The sequence below is a fragment of the Prionailurus bengalensis genome, unplaced genomic scaffold (assembly GCF_016509475.1).
Source record: "Prionailurus bengalensis isolate Pbe53 unplaced genomic scaffold, Fcat_Pben_1.1_paternal_pri Un_scaffold_51, whole genome shotgun sequence".
Taxonomy (NCBI): Eukaryota; Metazoa; Chordata; class Mammalia; order Carnivora; family Felidae; genus Prionailurus; species Prionailurus bengalensis.
The window spans coordinates 351486-365974 of NW_025091155.1; the positions used below are offsets into that span (position 1 = coordinate 351486).

General features: G+C 37.8%; 1 protein-coding gene across 8 annotated transcripts in view; it reads left to right on the top strand.

Annotated features, from left to right (window-relative positions):
- Window positions 1-14489, top strand: part of LOC122478343 (ankyrin repeat domain-containing protein 26-like) — a 242014-nt gene that overhangs the window by 198634 nt on the left and 28891 nt on the right. For 7 of the 8 annotated variants that reach the window (XM_043571969.1, XM_043571965.1, XM_043571968.1 and 4 more), the window contains 7 exons: window positions 376-589; window positions 2420-2609; window positions 2841-2978; window positions 5123-5269; window positions 9213-9283; window positions 9614-9707; window positions 14166-14236. In XM_043571969.1, the coding sequence (XP_043427904.1) occupies window positions 376-589; window positions 2420-2609; window positions 2841-2978; window positions 5123-5269; window positions 9213-9283; window positions 9614-9707; window positions 14166-14236 (925 nt within the window). The remainder of the gene's footprint in view (window positions 1-375; window positions 590-2419; window positions 2610-2840; window positions 2979-5122; window positions 5270-9212; window positions 9284-9613; window positions 9708-14165; window positions 14237-14489) is intronic. The other variant, XM_043571967.1, reaches the window with a different exon arrangement.

The window sequence follows — 14489 nt, forward strand, 5'->3', positions numbered from 1 at the left end:
TGTCGAGAGTGCTTGTCTTCCTCCTTTGCTTAATTGTCTCCTGCTCATCCTTCATTCCTCAGTATAGTTATCTCTTCCTCAGGGACATCTATCTTCCTTGGGCCCAATCTAGATCAAGTTATGATCACAGAACTCTGTCTTCTAATAGGAACTATCTGAATTTAGAATTACCATTTGAGTTGTCTTTCTCCTTCACTAGACTTTAAGCTAATCGAGAGCCAGGGGTCTTCTCTATTGCATCTGTAGAGCTGAGTATAACATCTTCCATTGAAGGTATATATTTACTCAATGTGTCAATGAGTGAATTGAAGATGCACAGGCCTGTATATGCAAAAAGTACTCATCTATTTTATTTCTGTTTCTTCTCTGATGCAGATTATGCTGGCTTCTTGAAAATCCAAGATATACGTGTTTCCTATGAGAAATTAAGGAAACTTAACAAAAAGCACTGTAAACTTCTTATGGGAAAAATGACAAAAATGGACAAAATGGTTAGTGCACTACAAAACGAGCTACAGGAAGCCAAAGACATGATATCACGGTTAGAACATCAAAAAGTGGAATGGGAACGTGAATTCTGCAGTTTGAGGTACAGCATCTTGGCTTTAAGGAAATATTTCAACTGTTTCCTTTTATACTACAGATGTGTAGGGGCAGTTTTGTAATTGCTGACTTACCTTATGGGATTTTCCTGGAAAGAATACTTGTTTAGTGTTGTGAGGTGTGCGATTCTTGGCAATAACACAGCAAGTTCCTAACAGTGAATACTTCTAATACGTTAATGTATATTCCAAATCACAATTTTAATGGCCATATGAAAGTCCACCATTGTCCAAGAAACATCATTATTTAAGAGATTGAATTCTGCTTCTTTTTCATCTCTCTGTATTTTAATTAATGCTCTCAGGGATGTCTTTTATATAAATCTGTTTCTACATGTCTGGTTACTTGCTTGGAGTCAATTCTTCAATATAATGTAATCTGGTTAAAGTATAAAAATTTTTAAAAAGGTCTTTGATCCATATTTTTAAATTGTTCTCAGGAAAGTTTATATTACTTTCTGTACCTACCAACAGAGTATAAAATGGTCATTTTTCTCAAGACATTAAAATTCGCCAAAATTGATTCCATTTGCATCTTAACATGCAGGTGTTAAAAGGTAAAGTGGGGGTGCCTGGGTGGCTCAGCTGGTTAAGCATCTGGCTTCGGCTCAGGTGATGATCTCGTGAGTTTGAGCCTTGCTTTGGGTGGGCTCAAGCCCTGATTTGGTTGAGCACGAGCCCCGCTTCGGATGAGCTCCTCTTCTCTCACTCTGTCTCTCCCTCTCTGTCTGCCCCTCGTGGGATTCTGTCTCTATTTCCCTCTCTCCACCCTCACTCACTTGAGTCATCTCTCTCTCCATAAAAAATTTAAACAAAGTAAAATGGGGGCGCCTGGGTGGCTCAGTCAGTCAAGCGTCCGACTTTGGCTCAGGTCATGATCTCAGGGTTCGTGAGTTCGAGCCCCACATCGATCTGTGTGTTGTCAGTGCAGAGCCCACTTCGGATTTTCTGCCTCCCTCTCTCTCTCTCTCTGCCCCCCCTTTGTTTGCATGGGCTCTCCCTTTCTCTCTCAAAAATGAATAAACATTAAAGAAAAGTAATACGGAAAGTGGTTACTGAGAAGTTTTTTCAGCATCTCTGTCATAGGTAGATAAAATTAATTCAAAAGTGTATGCTGAAAGGTCATATTACTCTTTATTGTTTACTTAATTAATACGTATCCTGTGTTGTTCTAGAAGGGATGTTTAAGTGATTCATAAAGTAGGTAATCATCAACAAGGTAAGTTGCAAGTGTTGTGGAAGAAGAAACAAAAAGCATAGGCAACAGCTATTAGACTCGTCAGCGTAGTCTTGGATGACAGTAATCTGCACGCGTATGTTGTGTAAACAACATCCACAGATGCTCTCTTTCACTGCACATCATTTTTGGAGGTACCTGTAAGGTTTCGTCAAGTGGAAATTTTATTTCCAGTGAATTGATAAACTTGCTTATAAACAGCAACTTCTCTTTTTAATGAGAAACTGAATTATCTGTCCTATGGAGGAATAATTATACCTGTGGGAAAGGGGGTAATTTTCAACTCTAACTTTCCTGAATAATTTCAAACTTCCTTTCCTACAACATCTACCAGAGTTATTACTGACTAAAACTAACGAAGTTGCATAATGCTTTCTTCTGGCTTCTTTTCAACTGTATAATATATGGTTTGGAAGAGATTGAAGTGACAAATTAAAAACATGAGCCCTACAAGGAAAACAATTGGAGACCATAGAAATTTTTCATTTGGATAATAAGCCAACTTATGTGGAACCAGATCATAAAATGAACTTTTTATGTCTAACAAAACAAATTTTAAAAGAAGCACATGTAATTGCAGATGTACCTTAAAACAAGAAGAAGAAGAAGAAGAAGAAGAAGAAAGAAGAAATACTGATATGTTATATGAAAATATTAGGGAAAAGTTAAGAAGTAAAGAAGACGAATATAAGAAAGAAGTTGAAACAAAACAACAAGTTGAACTCGCTCTTAGAATGCTAAACACGGAATTGAAGGCCACAAAAAATCAGGTAAATCAGTTTTTGATAAAAACTGTATTTCCATCTATATTACATAGTGTAATATTATACATATATATTTTATAGTATCCCTTTGACTCAATATATACTATTTAGGTTTAAAATAAATTAAAACATGGGATCATGTTCTTTTGAACATTTTTTTTAAAGTTCTCCTCTTCAGCTTTTGACCTTCTTTTTTTAACGGTATGAGACCAGAATCATAATGAAATGTGTCTCCAGGTTGTAGAAGAGCGCAGTGACACTCAGTGGCAACTTTCTCCAGAACAGAAGGCCAGAGTCTTACAAGATGGAAGTCTAAACAATCTCTTTTGCAAGCAAAAGGAGCTAGAAATGGCTCATAAGAAAACTAATTCTAAGGTATCTTCTTTAGTTATTTTGAAGTACATGTGTGTATGTATTTGTATACATTCTATTTTTTAGTTATTATTACTTTTTTCTCCGTGTGTGTGTGTGTGTGTATATATATATATATATATATATACATATGTGTGTGTATATGTGTATATATATGTGTGTATATATATATATATATATGTATGTACATATGAAACTGAACTCTGTTCATCATGGAAACTATAGAGGATTTTAAAAGCACATATATTTTGTGGAGGGTCATGGGGGACGGTGGCATTTTTGCTTCACTGGATACAATAATATTCTTGATTAAATGCACTGTCTGCAACAACTAGTGACATTCATAATGTCCTCGTCCAAAGGAGAGGCTTTTATTACTTTCTGTAGGAATTGATGAGCTTTCCCTAATCTCAAAACAATTGCTACTAGCAACATGTGTTTTAGTTTTGAACAGTTACTTCACTGCCTTGATATATTAATAGTTTAGGTGAACACTTCCGCTAATGGACAGGAGGACAAGTGTAGCCAGTTCACTGATCATATTTTCGGTATCAAGTCTCCTACTTTTGAGAAAAGTAACACTTTTGCTTCAAGTAGCATCCTGTTTCATTACAAGGAACTTTTGATAACAATGGTATGCTGTGGTATATACTTAATGATAATTTATTGATAGGTATTTTATTCCTAATAAAATAGCTGAGTGTATTTCCCCTCTTTTATATTTATTACTGTTTTCAACATGAAAGGAAATGCAAGTTGTTGCAGCAGTAAATCATCTCATGGTTTTCTAAGAGATGTATAAATTTCCCCTTATTTCCTATGAGTATTTTGAAATACAAGACTTCTTTCGTACTTGTGTATTTACACTAGAGAAGTGGCAGTGGTTGGTGCAAGAGCACTAGTTGTGGAGTGAGAAGACCTGGGGAGAGTCCTGCAGCTCACCGTTTTAATCTCTCCATTCTAGAATTGTGATAACCAAATGAGTTCATTGATGTATGTAGAAGTGTTTCTATTATAGTACAGTGCCTAGATTTTTCAGTTACCAATAGATATAATTCTTATAACTGACTATAGAAATGGTAGCAAAGTAGATATCTATGAAATATTCTCAGGAAAGAAGAATTTTAGGAAATTTAATCTGTCCGAGTATATGCAGAGCTAAGGATTTTACTGTGGGGTCGCTGTGTTCGATATCTACTGTAAACTCAATTTTTAAGTATAGTCAGATTTATTAATCTTTTATTTTAGGCCTTCTGGTTTGTTGTAAATCAGAGAAAGGCTTTTCCAATTCTGAGATTCTGAACACTTTTCTCACAAATTCTTTTTTACTTTCATGCCTTCATTATCTTCAGTTCAAGTTCTGAACTTTTGGGAACTTATGCTTGTCTAAAATTTGAGATTTGGAGCCAACGTTATTTTTTTCCAGTTGGATATTCACTTACTATAATCTTCCTTCCTTCCTTCCTTCCTTCCTTCCTTCCTTCCTTCCTTCCTCTTTTCTTTTCTTTCTTTCTTTCTTTCTTTCTTTCTTTTTTTCTTTTCATGTTTCTTTATTCGTTAGAGAGAGAGAGAGAATGCAAGAAGGGGAGGGGCAGGGAGAGGGAGTGCGAGAATCCTGAGCAGGATCCTGACTGTCAGCACAGAGCCTGATGCCAGGCTTGAACCCACAGAATGTGAGATCATTCCCTGAGCCAAAATCAAGAGTCAGACACTCAGCCAACTGAACCACACTGGCACCCCCTGCAACCTTTTCATTGTTTAAACACAGATTATACTTTCATTTCAAAGAAAATCATGATACTGCCATTTTATTGAGTGCTATCTGAAAATGTGCTTGGTTTTACTTAGCTTTCTGATAATCATGAGAAAACACAAGATCGGTTGCATAAAAACCACCTGTTGCAGGATGAAATTGTCGTGCTAAGACTGGAAAGAGACACCATAAAATATCAGAACTAGGCAGGGAGATAACACCTTTTGTGTCTCTAACTGAATTCAGTGAACAGGAATGTGTATGTGTTACAAAAAGACGGTGAATTGATGTATGTGTTGATATTTCTCAAAGTACGTATGTGAGAGTTGTCTATTATTAACATAATTTAATAATAAGATGATTTAGAAAATCAGTAACAGAAATGTCTTATTAGGTAGTTGCGAGACAACTTCAACAAGAACTGGCTGATACTCTGAAGAAAAAGTCTATGTCAGAGGCTTCCCCAGAGGTTACGTCATATCTTCGTCTGGAAGATGAAACACGGGATCTCAAGAAGAAATTAGCTCAAATCACAAGTCAGGTATGTAGTAAATGTAACCTGTTACCACCTAACTTATAGCTCGTTAAATGATATAAAGTGTTTTAGGATACCAATTTCCATGGACCGCATTCTTTGGTATTTTCATTATAATTAATTTATTATGATTTCAGTCCCTTTACAATACATTTATTTCGTCAACTTCTGCCTCTCCTTCTCCTATTTGTGTTATACATTGTTTTCTTATAATACTTACTCTTAGGAAAGTTGAGGCTTTTGTATCCTTCCTCACAGAAATTGAGAGACTTTTTTCGTTCTTTGTTTAATTTAAATTTTTTTTTGACATTTTATTTATTTATTTTGAGAGAAAAAGAGTGAGAGAGAGTGTGTGCATGCGTGTTAACAGGGGAGGGGCAGAGAGAGGAGAGAGAGAGAATCCCAAGCAGGCTCCATGCTGTCCGTGTAGAGCCAGTGTGAGGCTCAGTCTCTATGAACCATGAGATCATGACCTGAGCTGAAAGCAAGAATTGGACGCTTAACTGACGTAGCCACCCAGGTGTCCCAAGAGACTTTTGTCCCCTACTAAACAATGTTTTTTAATGATATCTCTATTACCATGATGAGGCAAGCTGGATCAAATCAGAAGATAATGTTTAATGGGATGTTTCAGATAATTGTCTTAGTTCTCATCTTCACTTTTGAGAAGAATGCATATTGATTTCAGGATGACTTGTACAGAAAGATCACTTAACAAACCACTTGAACTTTGGCATTTCCTTCATTTTCTTTGCCTTTTAGACATATTGTCAAAGCACGGAAATATTCAGATCATGTATAGTATGGGCACCCAAAAGCGAGAATTAAGAACATTCTCTGTGTCCTGCCATTGGGTTTTTTTTAAAGCTATTTTGAGGTACAAAACACATACCATAAAAGTCACCCATTTGCCACGCACAGTTCACTGTCTGTGTGTACACTCGTGCAGCCATCACTGCCATCAAGTAGAATGTTTTTGTCACCCTGAAAGGAAACCCTTACCCGTTGCCCCCAGCCTCAGGCAACCACCAGTCTACTACTTGGTCTCTCAATGGAGTTGCCTCTTGTGAATATTTCATATAAATGGAGTCACACAACGTGTGGTACTTTGGGACTAGCTACCTTTACTTAATGTTTTCTGGGTTCATCTGTGTCGGTTACAGCTTATATCAGTGCTTCATTTGTTTCTATTGTCAACAGTACTCCATTGTGGGTTAAGGCCCTTGTTCATTCATCAGTTGATGGACCTTTGGGTTGTGTCCACTTCTTGCCTATTAATACTGCTGCTTATGAACATTTATGTAGTTCTTGTGTGGACACCCATTTTAAATGTCTCTGCCATCAGATTTTATCCTCTGAGTTAATTGGGTTGATTTCACCATGTCTCAGCCGTTACACATGCTGTCCTTACTGTCTTTTTAGTTTCTGTTCCTCTTGAGTAAACCTATGTTATTCAGACTTGGCTCACAGTCTCCTTTCCAATGAACTTTCTCTGACTGTTCTAACTCCCATTAGCTTTAACTCTCTTGACACTTGTCATCTAGCCTGTGCAGAACAATTCAGTCCTTTATTTGACATTGTTTTTATTTTTTTCATGACAGGTAATTTCGTCTTCCTAAGTATACATTTAAGGGATAGTAATATTTGATACGGGTGGTACTTAACCTTGTATAAATTGAAAATACTTTAACTTAACAGTTTTTCCGATAAAATTAAGTACTTTCTACCGTATCAATAAACTCTTCTTGGAAACATTGGTATAGCAAAGCTTTTATTCTAAATGTATGCTAAGAAATGAAATACTAAATTGAGGGGTGCCTGGCTGGCTCCAGTCCGATCAGAGTCTGCCTTTGGCTCAGGTCATGATCTTCATGTTCTTGAGATGGAGCCCTGCATCGGGCTTTCTGCTGTCAGCAGAGCCTAATTAGATCTGTTGTGTCCCGCACGTTCTGCGCCACTCAGTCTCGTGCTCTGTATCAAAAAATAAACGTTAAAAAATGTGTGTATATCTCTATACACACACACACACACACACACACACACACACACACGCTTATATAAGTAAAACTATTAATGAAAGCACTTAATCAAATAGAGGAGAAATGTTCAATCAAATGTTAGGTTTTTTTTCCCTCTCACTATGAAAAAGCATGCTAAATTTGTCTTTCTTTCTTACACAGCCAGAACTGTGACTTATAGATTTGTATTACTTTACCAATGCAAATATCTAGGGACAGCTTTTTTGATATGCTTTTACCACAAACCCTTAATCTCTTCATCAGAGTACATGCTAAAGCAGCCTAACGTAAAGAGTATGGACATGAAATGATGAGGAACTTTAGTTTCACAAGACTCATTTATTTCCATGTCAGTGGCTTTCCCTTGCCTCTGATGGTCATGTAAAGGATCTACTACTCAGTCAAGGAGGGCTATTTGTACCGTAGTCTGTGAGCATCGTCCACTCAGTGGTATAGAGAGGAAGTAAGTTAAAAGGATTATAAGTGGAAAAAAGTACTGTTGGCTAGTGGCATTGGCAAAGTTGTTTGAAGTACTGAGGAAATATTCTGGGCCTCATGCTCCCCATTTGCTACCACTTGTGGTGGAATGAAGAATAACTTCAGTATAATTTGTATAGGGGAAAACTTGTATTGGCAGGCCACCTGCCTAAACTATCACATTGTATTGGAACACAAACTACAGCAACAGTAATCATGCTACATGCAGACACTTAGAGCTATGTGCCACGTACCCTTCTAAGTTGTTCATCTATTATTTCCTAATGTAATCTTCCAAACATCCCAATGGGGTAGATACTATTATTATTTATTTTGAGATCACTTTTTTAAAGTCCTTTGTTTTGAGAGAGAGAGAGACAGACAGAGAGAGACAGAGACAGAGACAGACAGATTTTGGGGAAGGGCATGAAGGGAAAGAGAGAAAAAGGGAGGGGGGGGAGAGAGAGAGAATCCCAAGCAGGCTCCTCACTGGCCATGCAGAGCTCGATGTGGGGCTCAATTACATGACCCTGTGATCATGTCCTGAGCTGAAATCAAGAGCCAGACACTGAACTGACTGAGCCACTCAGGTGCCCCAGTAGGTGCTATTATTACCTTCATTTTACAGATGCAGAGATTGAGACGGAAGTTTTAGGTAGTGTGCTCAAGATCATACAGCTCATAATGAGAAGAACTGGGAAATCAGACCCAGGCATGCTGGCCCCTACTAGGATATTGCTTCTCAAATTCTTCCATGAAATATCTTGTCACTGAAAACAGTGTGTTCAGTTTCATAATCACGAGAATAGGAACGTAATTCACCTATGTGAATATGTAAAATCATAGTTGATGTGGTGCTTGGAACATGAAAATAGAAATGTTTACCATAAAGTAAATTCCTATATATCCTCCATTTGACGAATAGATATATTTGTACATTTATGTGATCATATATAATTTAAAAACATTAACGATGTTATGTTTTTGTAAGAGAGTAAGGTTGGTAAACTATTCTGTAAGAGTATTGAAACATTTCATCTTTGTAGGCCATAGTCTCTGTTGTAGAAGCTGAACTCTTTTGTTATGATCTCAAAGTAGCCATCAATCAGCATGTAGAGGAGAGGGTGGCTGGCTCCAAAAATATTTTACTTACAGCGGCGCTTGGGCGGGTTAGTTGGCTGAGGTCCTGACTCTTAATTTCCACTCAGGTCATGATCCCAAATCCCACATCATGAGACTGGTCATGAGACCGAGCCCCACATCAGGCTTCGCCCTGAGCTAGCAGCCTGCTTACAATTTTCTCTGTCTCTCCCTCTGTCTCTCTTCCCCACTTCTGCATGCTCTCTCTCTCTCTCTCTGTCTCTCTCTCAAGTAAAAAAAAATTTAGTTAAAGAAACAGATGATGGTTTTCTACTGGATTTTCAGTGGTTAAAATTATTTTTTCTCTATTTTAGTTGCAAGAAGAACAGGAACGACATGGAGAGGCCGTAAGATGTGCTGAGGAGATGAAAGATCATGTGCAAAAGTATAATTGAAACCTCACAGAAAATAACTTGTTTATTTATAAAGCAGATAAACAGTGTAGTATGGGAAATGTATTAGTTATGCCAGTATATCATTGTTAAGCTGGATACAAATTCCAGCTTTGAGCTATTTTTAAATGCAGAATTGTGGTATATTATCTCTGAATTTTGCACCTTATCCACAAAACACGATGAGAAAAATGGTACAATTCCCAAATCTTCCTCTTGACAAAATTTTAAGGATTTCTGTAATACCCTCATTTGTTCGGAAAGTATGTGATGTTGTTTTAAATTTATGTGTGAGAATAATTATCTTAAGATCTGCATTTTAGGCTACAGGTTAAAAATGCCACACAAGAAGCAACCATCAAACATCAAGCGGCCCAGATTCAAGATCTTGAGAACAACATGATAAAGACAAGTTTGGTAAGTCGATCTCTTAATGTCTGTCCTACTGAAAAGGAATCCGTATTTCACTAGTAGTAGTACATAAGAATGTTTTGGATCCCATGGAAAATCTCACTGTTGCAAAGGTTTGGTTGATATTGTTCCTACTTGCTACTAGTGATGTAATTCTTCTATATAGATGAAGTTGATTGAATTCATAAAGTAATGATGTTTGTAGTGAGATTTTCATTAAAAAAATTTGTGAGAATCTAAAAAAAAGCAACATTTTATATATACCACATTGAGCATTGTAGTCCACCTTTGGCTACTGTTAATAATGCTGCTGTGTACGTTGGCATACAGATGTGTGAGACTCCCTGCTACTATTTTTCAGCGTGTTTCAAACGTCCCCAATCTTTGAGTGATCATTTGATCTTGAATTCTGAATTCTCTTGTAATCTCATCCCTTCAGTGAGAGTTTGAGAACGGTTTATTTTAATGATGATTTGTTGTAATTTGTAATTACAAGTTTGCAATTTATTCTCTTCATTAACAATGACTGGCAGATCATTATGCAAATGTCCTTCTCAAAGGAATGGACTTTTCTCCTTGTTGGATTTTGTAAAGGAAAAGAAATGCCAGTGAAAAAGGAGAAATGGTTTCTCTGTCAGAGAATTACCTAGTAACATAGTACTCCTACCATTGCAAGTTCAGACTCATTTTTTTTTTTCCATTCACGTGAGTTAATCAGACTTTCGGAGATTTCACAATTCAATCTCAGAAAAGACTAATGTGCCATTCAGGATTCTCATTTATTCATATGTAGTGAAACCCCAACTGTTTTCCAAGCAGAACAGTGAATGTCATCCCACTCTCACCCTCCTTTGTAGGATTCTCATTGTAAATCCTAAGCGGGAGCAATGAGGTAGATACACTGACCAACTCGTTTCTGTCAGTCACAAAAGTTATATAATATACATGCAAGTTTCATTAGGCAGCTATACCCGTCAGGGGAACTAGAATATTCTGTTGACTGGTCCTTTTTGTGGCTGAAGAGACATTGAAAATTATTTCCTCTTCTAGACGTCTTATAAATGAGTCACATGGTAACAAGGAACTTTTCATGCGAGTAACATGATACTCGGTTGATCAGTCTCCTATGAATGAGGGTGCTAGGCATTGTCCTGCTACTGTGTCCTAAAGAAATCATTAAGGTCTCAAAAACTAAAATCTGTAAGGATATTCGAAACTGATGAAGCTTATTAAAGAATAACGAGGGATTTTCTGTACATCTCTATAGAAAGGAATTAGGGTTATGGCATGAAATTACCTGCCACTTTAAAGTGTTCCCTGTGAAACAAAAACTTAGATAGCTTTCAGGCAACTGAGTCCATAGCTCTGACTTCTCTAGAAGGTCCTTATCTCCTGAATCCCCAAACCAGGGGCTACCTGGGTGAAGATATTTGATGCACACAATTTTGAGGTGAAGAATCTGGATTGGGAAGAAGAGGTAGCTCTAGCCAACTTAACCTTCCTAACAATATAGTCAAGTATGGGTCTGAAAGGAACTTCAGAAGACTTCCGTAAGTTGAAATCTCTATGGACGAAGAAATTACTCAAAAGGAAACAAAGGCAAACCAGTGATCATCCAGCCCTTGTGATAAATGTCGTGTTATAAGGAAAAGCGAGACAAAGTATGCTGGTCAGCATCCTAAGGGTAAGGGTGCTCCCTAAGACTCAATAAGAAAAACACACTCAAAGTAACACCGAAAAGAGTCCAAATAAAATGTACACGATTAGCTGTCTACAAAGGTACTCCATGTCAAGTAATGATTTTTTATATGAAATTTATCGACAAATTGGTTTCCATACAACACCCAGTGCTCATCCCAAAAGGTGCCCTCCTCAATACCCATCACCCACCCTCTCCTCCCTCCCACCCCCCATCAACCCTCAGTTTGTTCTCAGTTTTTAACAGTCTCTTATGCTTTGGCTCTCTCGCACTCTAACCTCTTTTTTTTTCCTTCCCCTCCCCCATGGGTTCCTGTTAAGTTTCTCAGGATCCACATAAGAGTGAAACCATATGGTATCTGTCTTTATGAGCCAGCAATAGCACTGCTAGGAAAGTAATGATTTTTGAGTGCGCGGTTGAGATGTTGTCTGTGAGCACCTAGATGGAAGAGCGAAAAGTACACGTGGCCTAGGTAAAAGGGCCAAAGCTGGAAATGTGAATTAGAGAATCTGGTTTTGAAGCCTTAAGAGCAATTCAAAACACAGATAGCAAGGGGCAAGGACTTAATGTCAGGGGTTGCCGTCCTTCAGAAATAAGGTGTGGCTAAAAGAGCAGAGGGAGGGCATGGTCATTTTTCTCAGCTGCTGCTGAAAAGTGAAGCAGGATAGAGACCTTAATAAAATTAAAAAACAAAAAAGAGGTTCTTGATGACCCTCAAAATGTCTTAGTGGAATGATAGGAGTGAAAGTTAGATTTTAGTGTAAAAGAAGGAAATAAGTGAACAAACCTTGAATCTGTGGATGAGACGATACATTAAAGAATGTTCAAGTCCACTGCAAGGGGAGAAGCAGCGTGATAGATGGACAAAGCTTCAAAAGTTAAGCAAATGGTTAATAGAAAAGGAGAAATTGAAATCTTTCTTCCTTAATGCAGCTGGTGCTGTGATTTACAGATGTGTAGCACTTTACCAACTGCAAAGCTCTGGGGCAAGCTTTTCTGATATGTTGTTACCACAAAGCCTTAATCTCCTCATCAGAGTACCTGCTAAAGCAGCCTAATGTAAACAGTGTGGGCATGAAATGATTGAGGAACTTTGGTTTAGCAAGACTCCATTATCTCCATGTCAGTGGCTTTCCCTTGCCTCTGATGGTCATGTAAAGCATCTATTGCTCAATGTAAGAGGTGCTATTTGTACCGTAGTCCGTGAGTATTGTCCACTGAGTAGTATAGAGAGGGAGTTAGTTAAAAGTATTATAAGCGGGGGGGAAAAAAAAGTACCGTTTGCTAGTGGCATTGGCAAAAGTTGTGTGAAGTACTGAGGAGAGATTCTGGGCCTCATGCTCCCCATTTGCTGCCACTTGCGGTGGTATGAAGAATGACTTCAGTATAATTTGTATAGGGGACCACTTGTATTGGCATGCCACCTGCCTTAACTATCTCATTGTATTGGAACGCAAAATACAGCAACAGTAATCATGCTAAATGCATACACTTAGAGCTGACTATGTGCCACGTACCCTTCTAAGTTGTTCACGTATTATTTCCTAATTTTATATTCCCAAGATCCCAGTGAGGTAGATCCTATTATTATTTATTTTTCAGATCACTTTTATAAGATTCTTTATTTTGAGAGAGAGAGAGAGACAGAGAGAGACAGAGAGAGAGACAGAGAGAGATTGTGGGAAGAGGAGGTAGGGAGAGAGAGAGAGAGAGAGAGAGAGAGAGAGAGAGAGAGAGAGAGAGAGAGAGAATGCCAAGCAGGCTCCTCGCTATCCACGCAGAGCTGGATGTGGGGCTCAATCACGTGACCCTGAGATCATGTCCTGAGCAGAAATCAAGAGCCAGACGCTGACCCGACTGAGCCACCCAGGTACCCCAGTAGGTGCTGTTATTACTTTCGTCTTACAGATTTAGAGACTGAGACACGGAAGTTTTAGGTACTGTGCTTAAGGTCATACAGCTCATAACCAGCAGAATTGGGAATTCAGACCCAGGCTTTCTGGCTCCTACTAGGATACTGCTTGTCAAACTCTTCCATGAAATATCTCGTTGTCACTGAAAACAGCATGTTCAGTTTCATAATCACGAGAACAGCAATGTCATTCACCTATGTGAATGTTGAAAATCATAGTTGATATGGTGCTTGGAATATGAAAACAGAAATGTTTACCATAAGGTAATTTCCTATATTTCCTCCATTTGACCAGTAGATACATTTGTATTTTTATCTCATCATATATAATTTAAAACCATTAACAATGTTATGTTTTTGTAGGAGAGTAAGATTGGTAAACTATTCTGTACCAGTATTGAAATGTTTTCGGCTTTGTAGGCCATAGTCTCTGTTGTAGAAGCTGAACTCTTTTGTTATGACCTAAAAGTAGCCATCATTCAGCATGTAGAGGAGAGTGTGGCTGGGTCCAATAAGATTTTAGTTACAGGGGTGCTTAGGCGGCTTAGTTGGTTGAGCGTCCTGACTCTTAATTTCCACTCAGGTCATGATCCCAAACCCCACATCATGAGACCGGTCATGAGACCGAGCCCCACATCAGGCTTCACCCTGAGCTTGCAGCCTGCTTACCTTTTTCTCTGTCTCTCCCTCTGACTCCCTTCCCACTTGTGTGTGCTCTCTCCTTCTCTGTCTCTCTTTCAAGTATAAAATAACAAAACAAAACAAAACAAAAAAAACATTTAGTTACAGAAACAGGTGATGGTGTTCAACTAGATTGACAGTATTTAAAAGTATTATTTTTTCTTTATTTTAGTTACAAGAAGCACAGGAACGACATGCAGAGGCCGAAAGATACGCTGAGAAGATTAAAGATCATATGCTAAAGTATAATTTAAACCTCACAGAAAATAACTTGTTTATTTATAAAGCAGATAAGGAGTGTACTATGAGAAATGTATTAGTTATGCGAGTATATCATTGTTAAGCTGGATACAAATTCCAGCTTTGAGCTATTTTGAAATGCAAAATTTTGGCATCTTATCTCTCAATTTTGCACCATTACCACAAAACACAATGAGAAAATTGGCACAATTGCCAAATCATCCTCTTGATACAATTTTAAGAATTTCTGTAATAC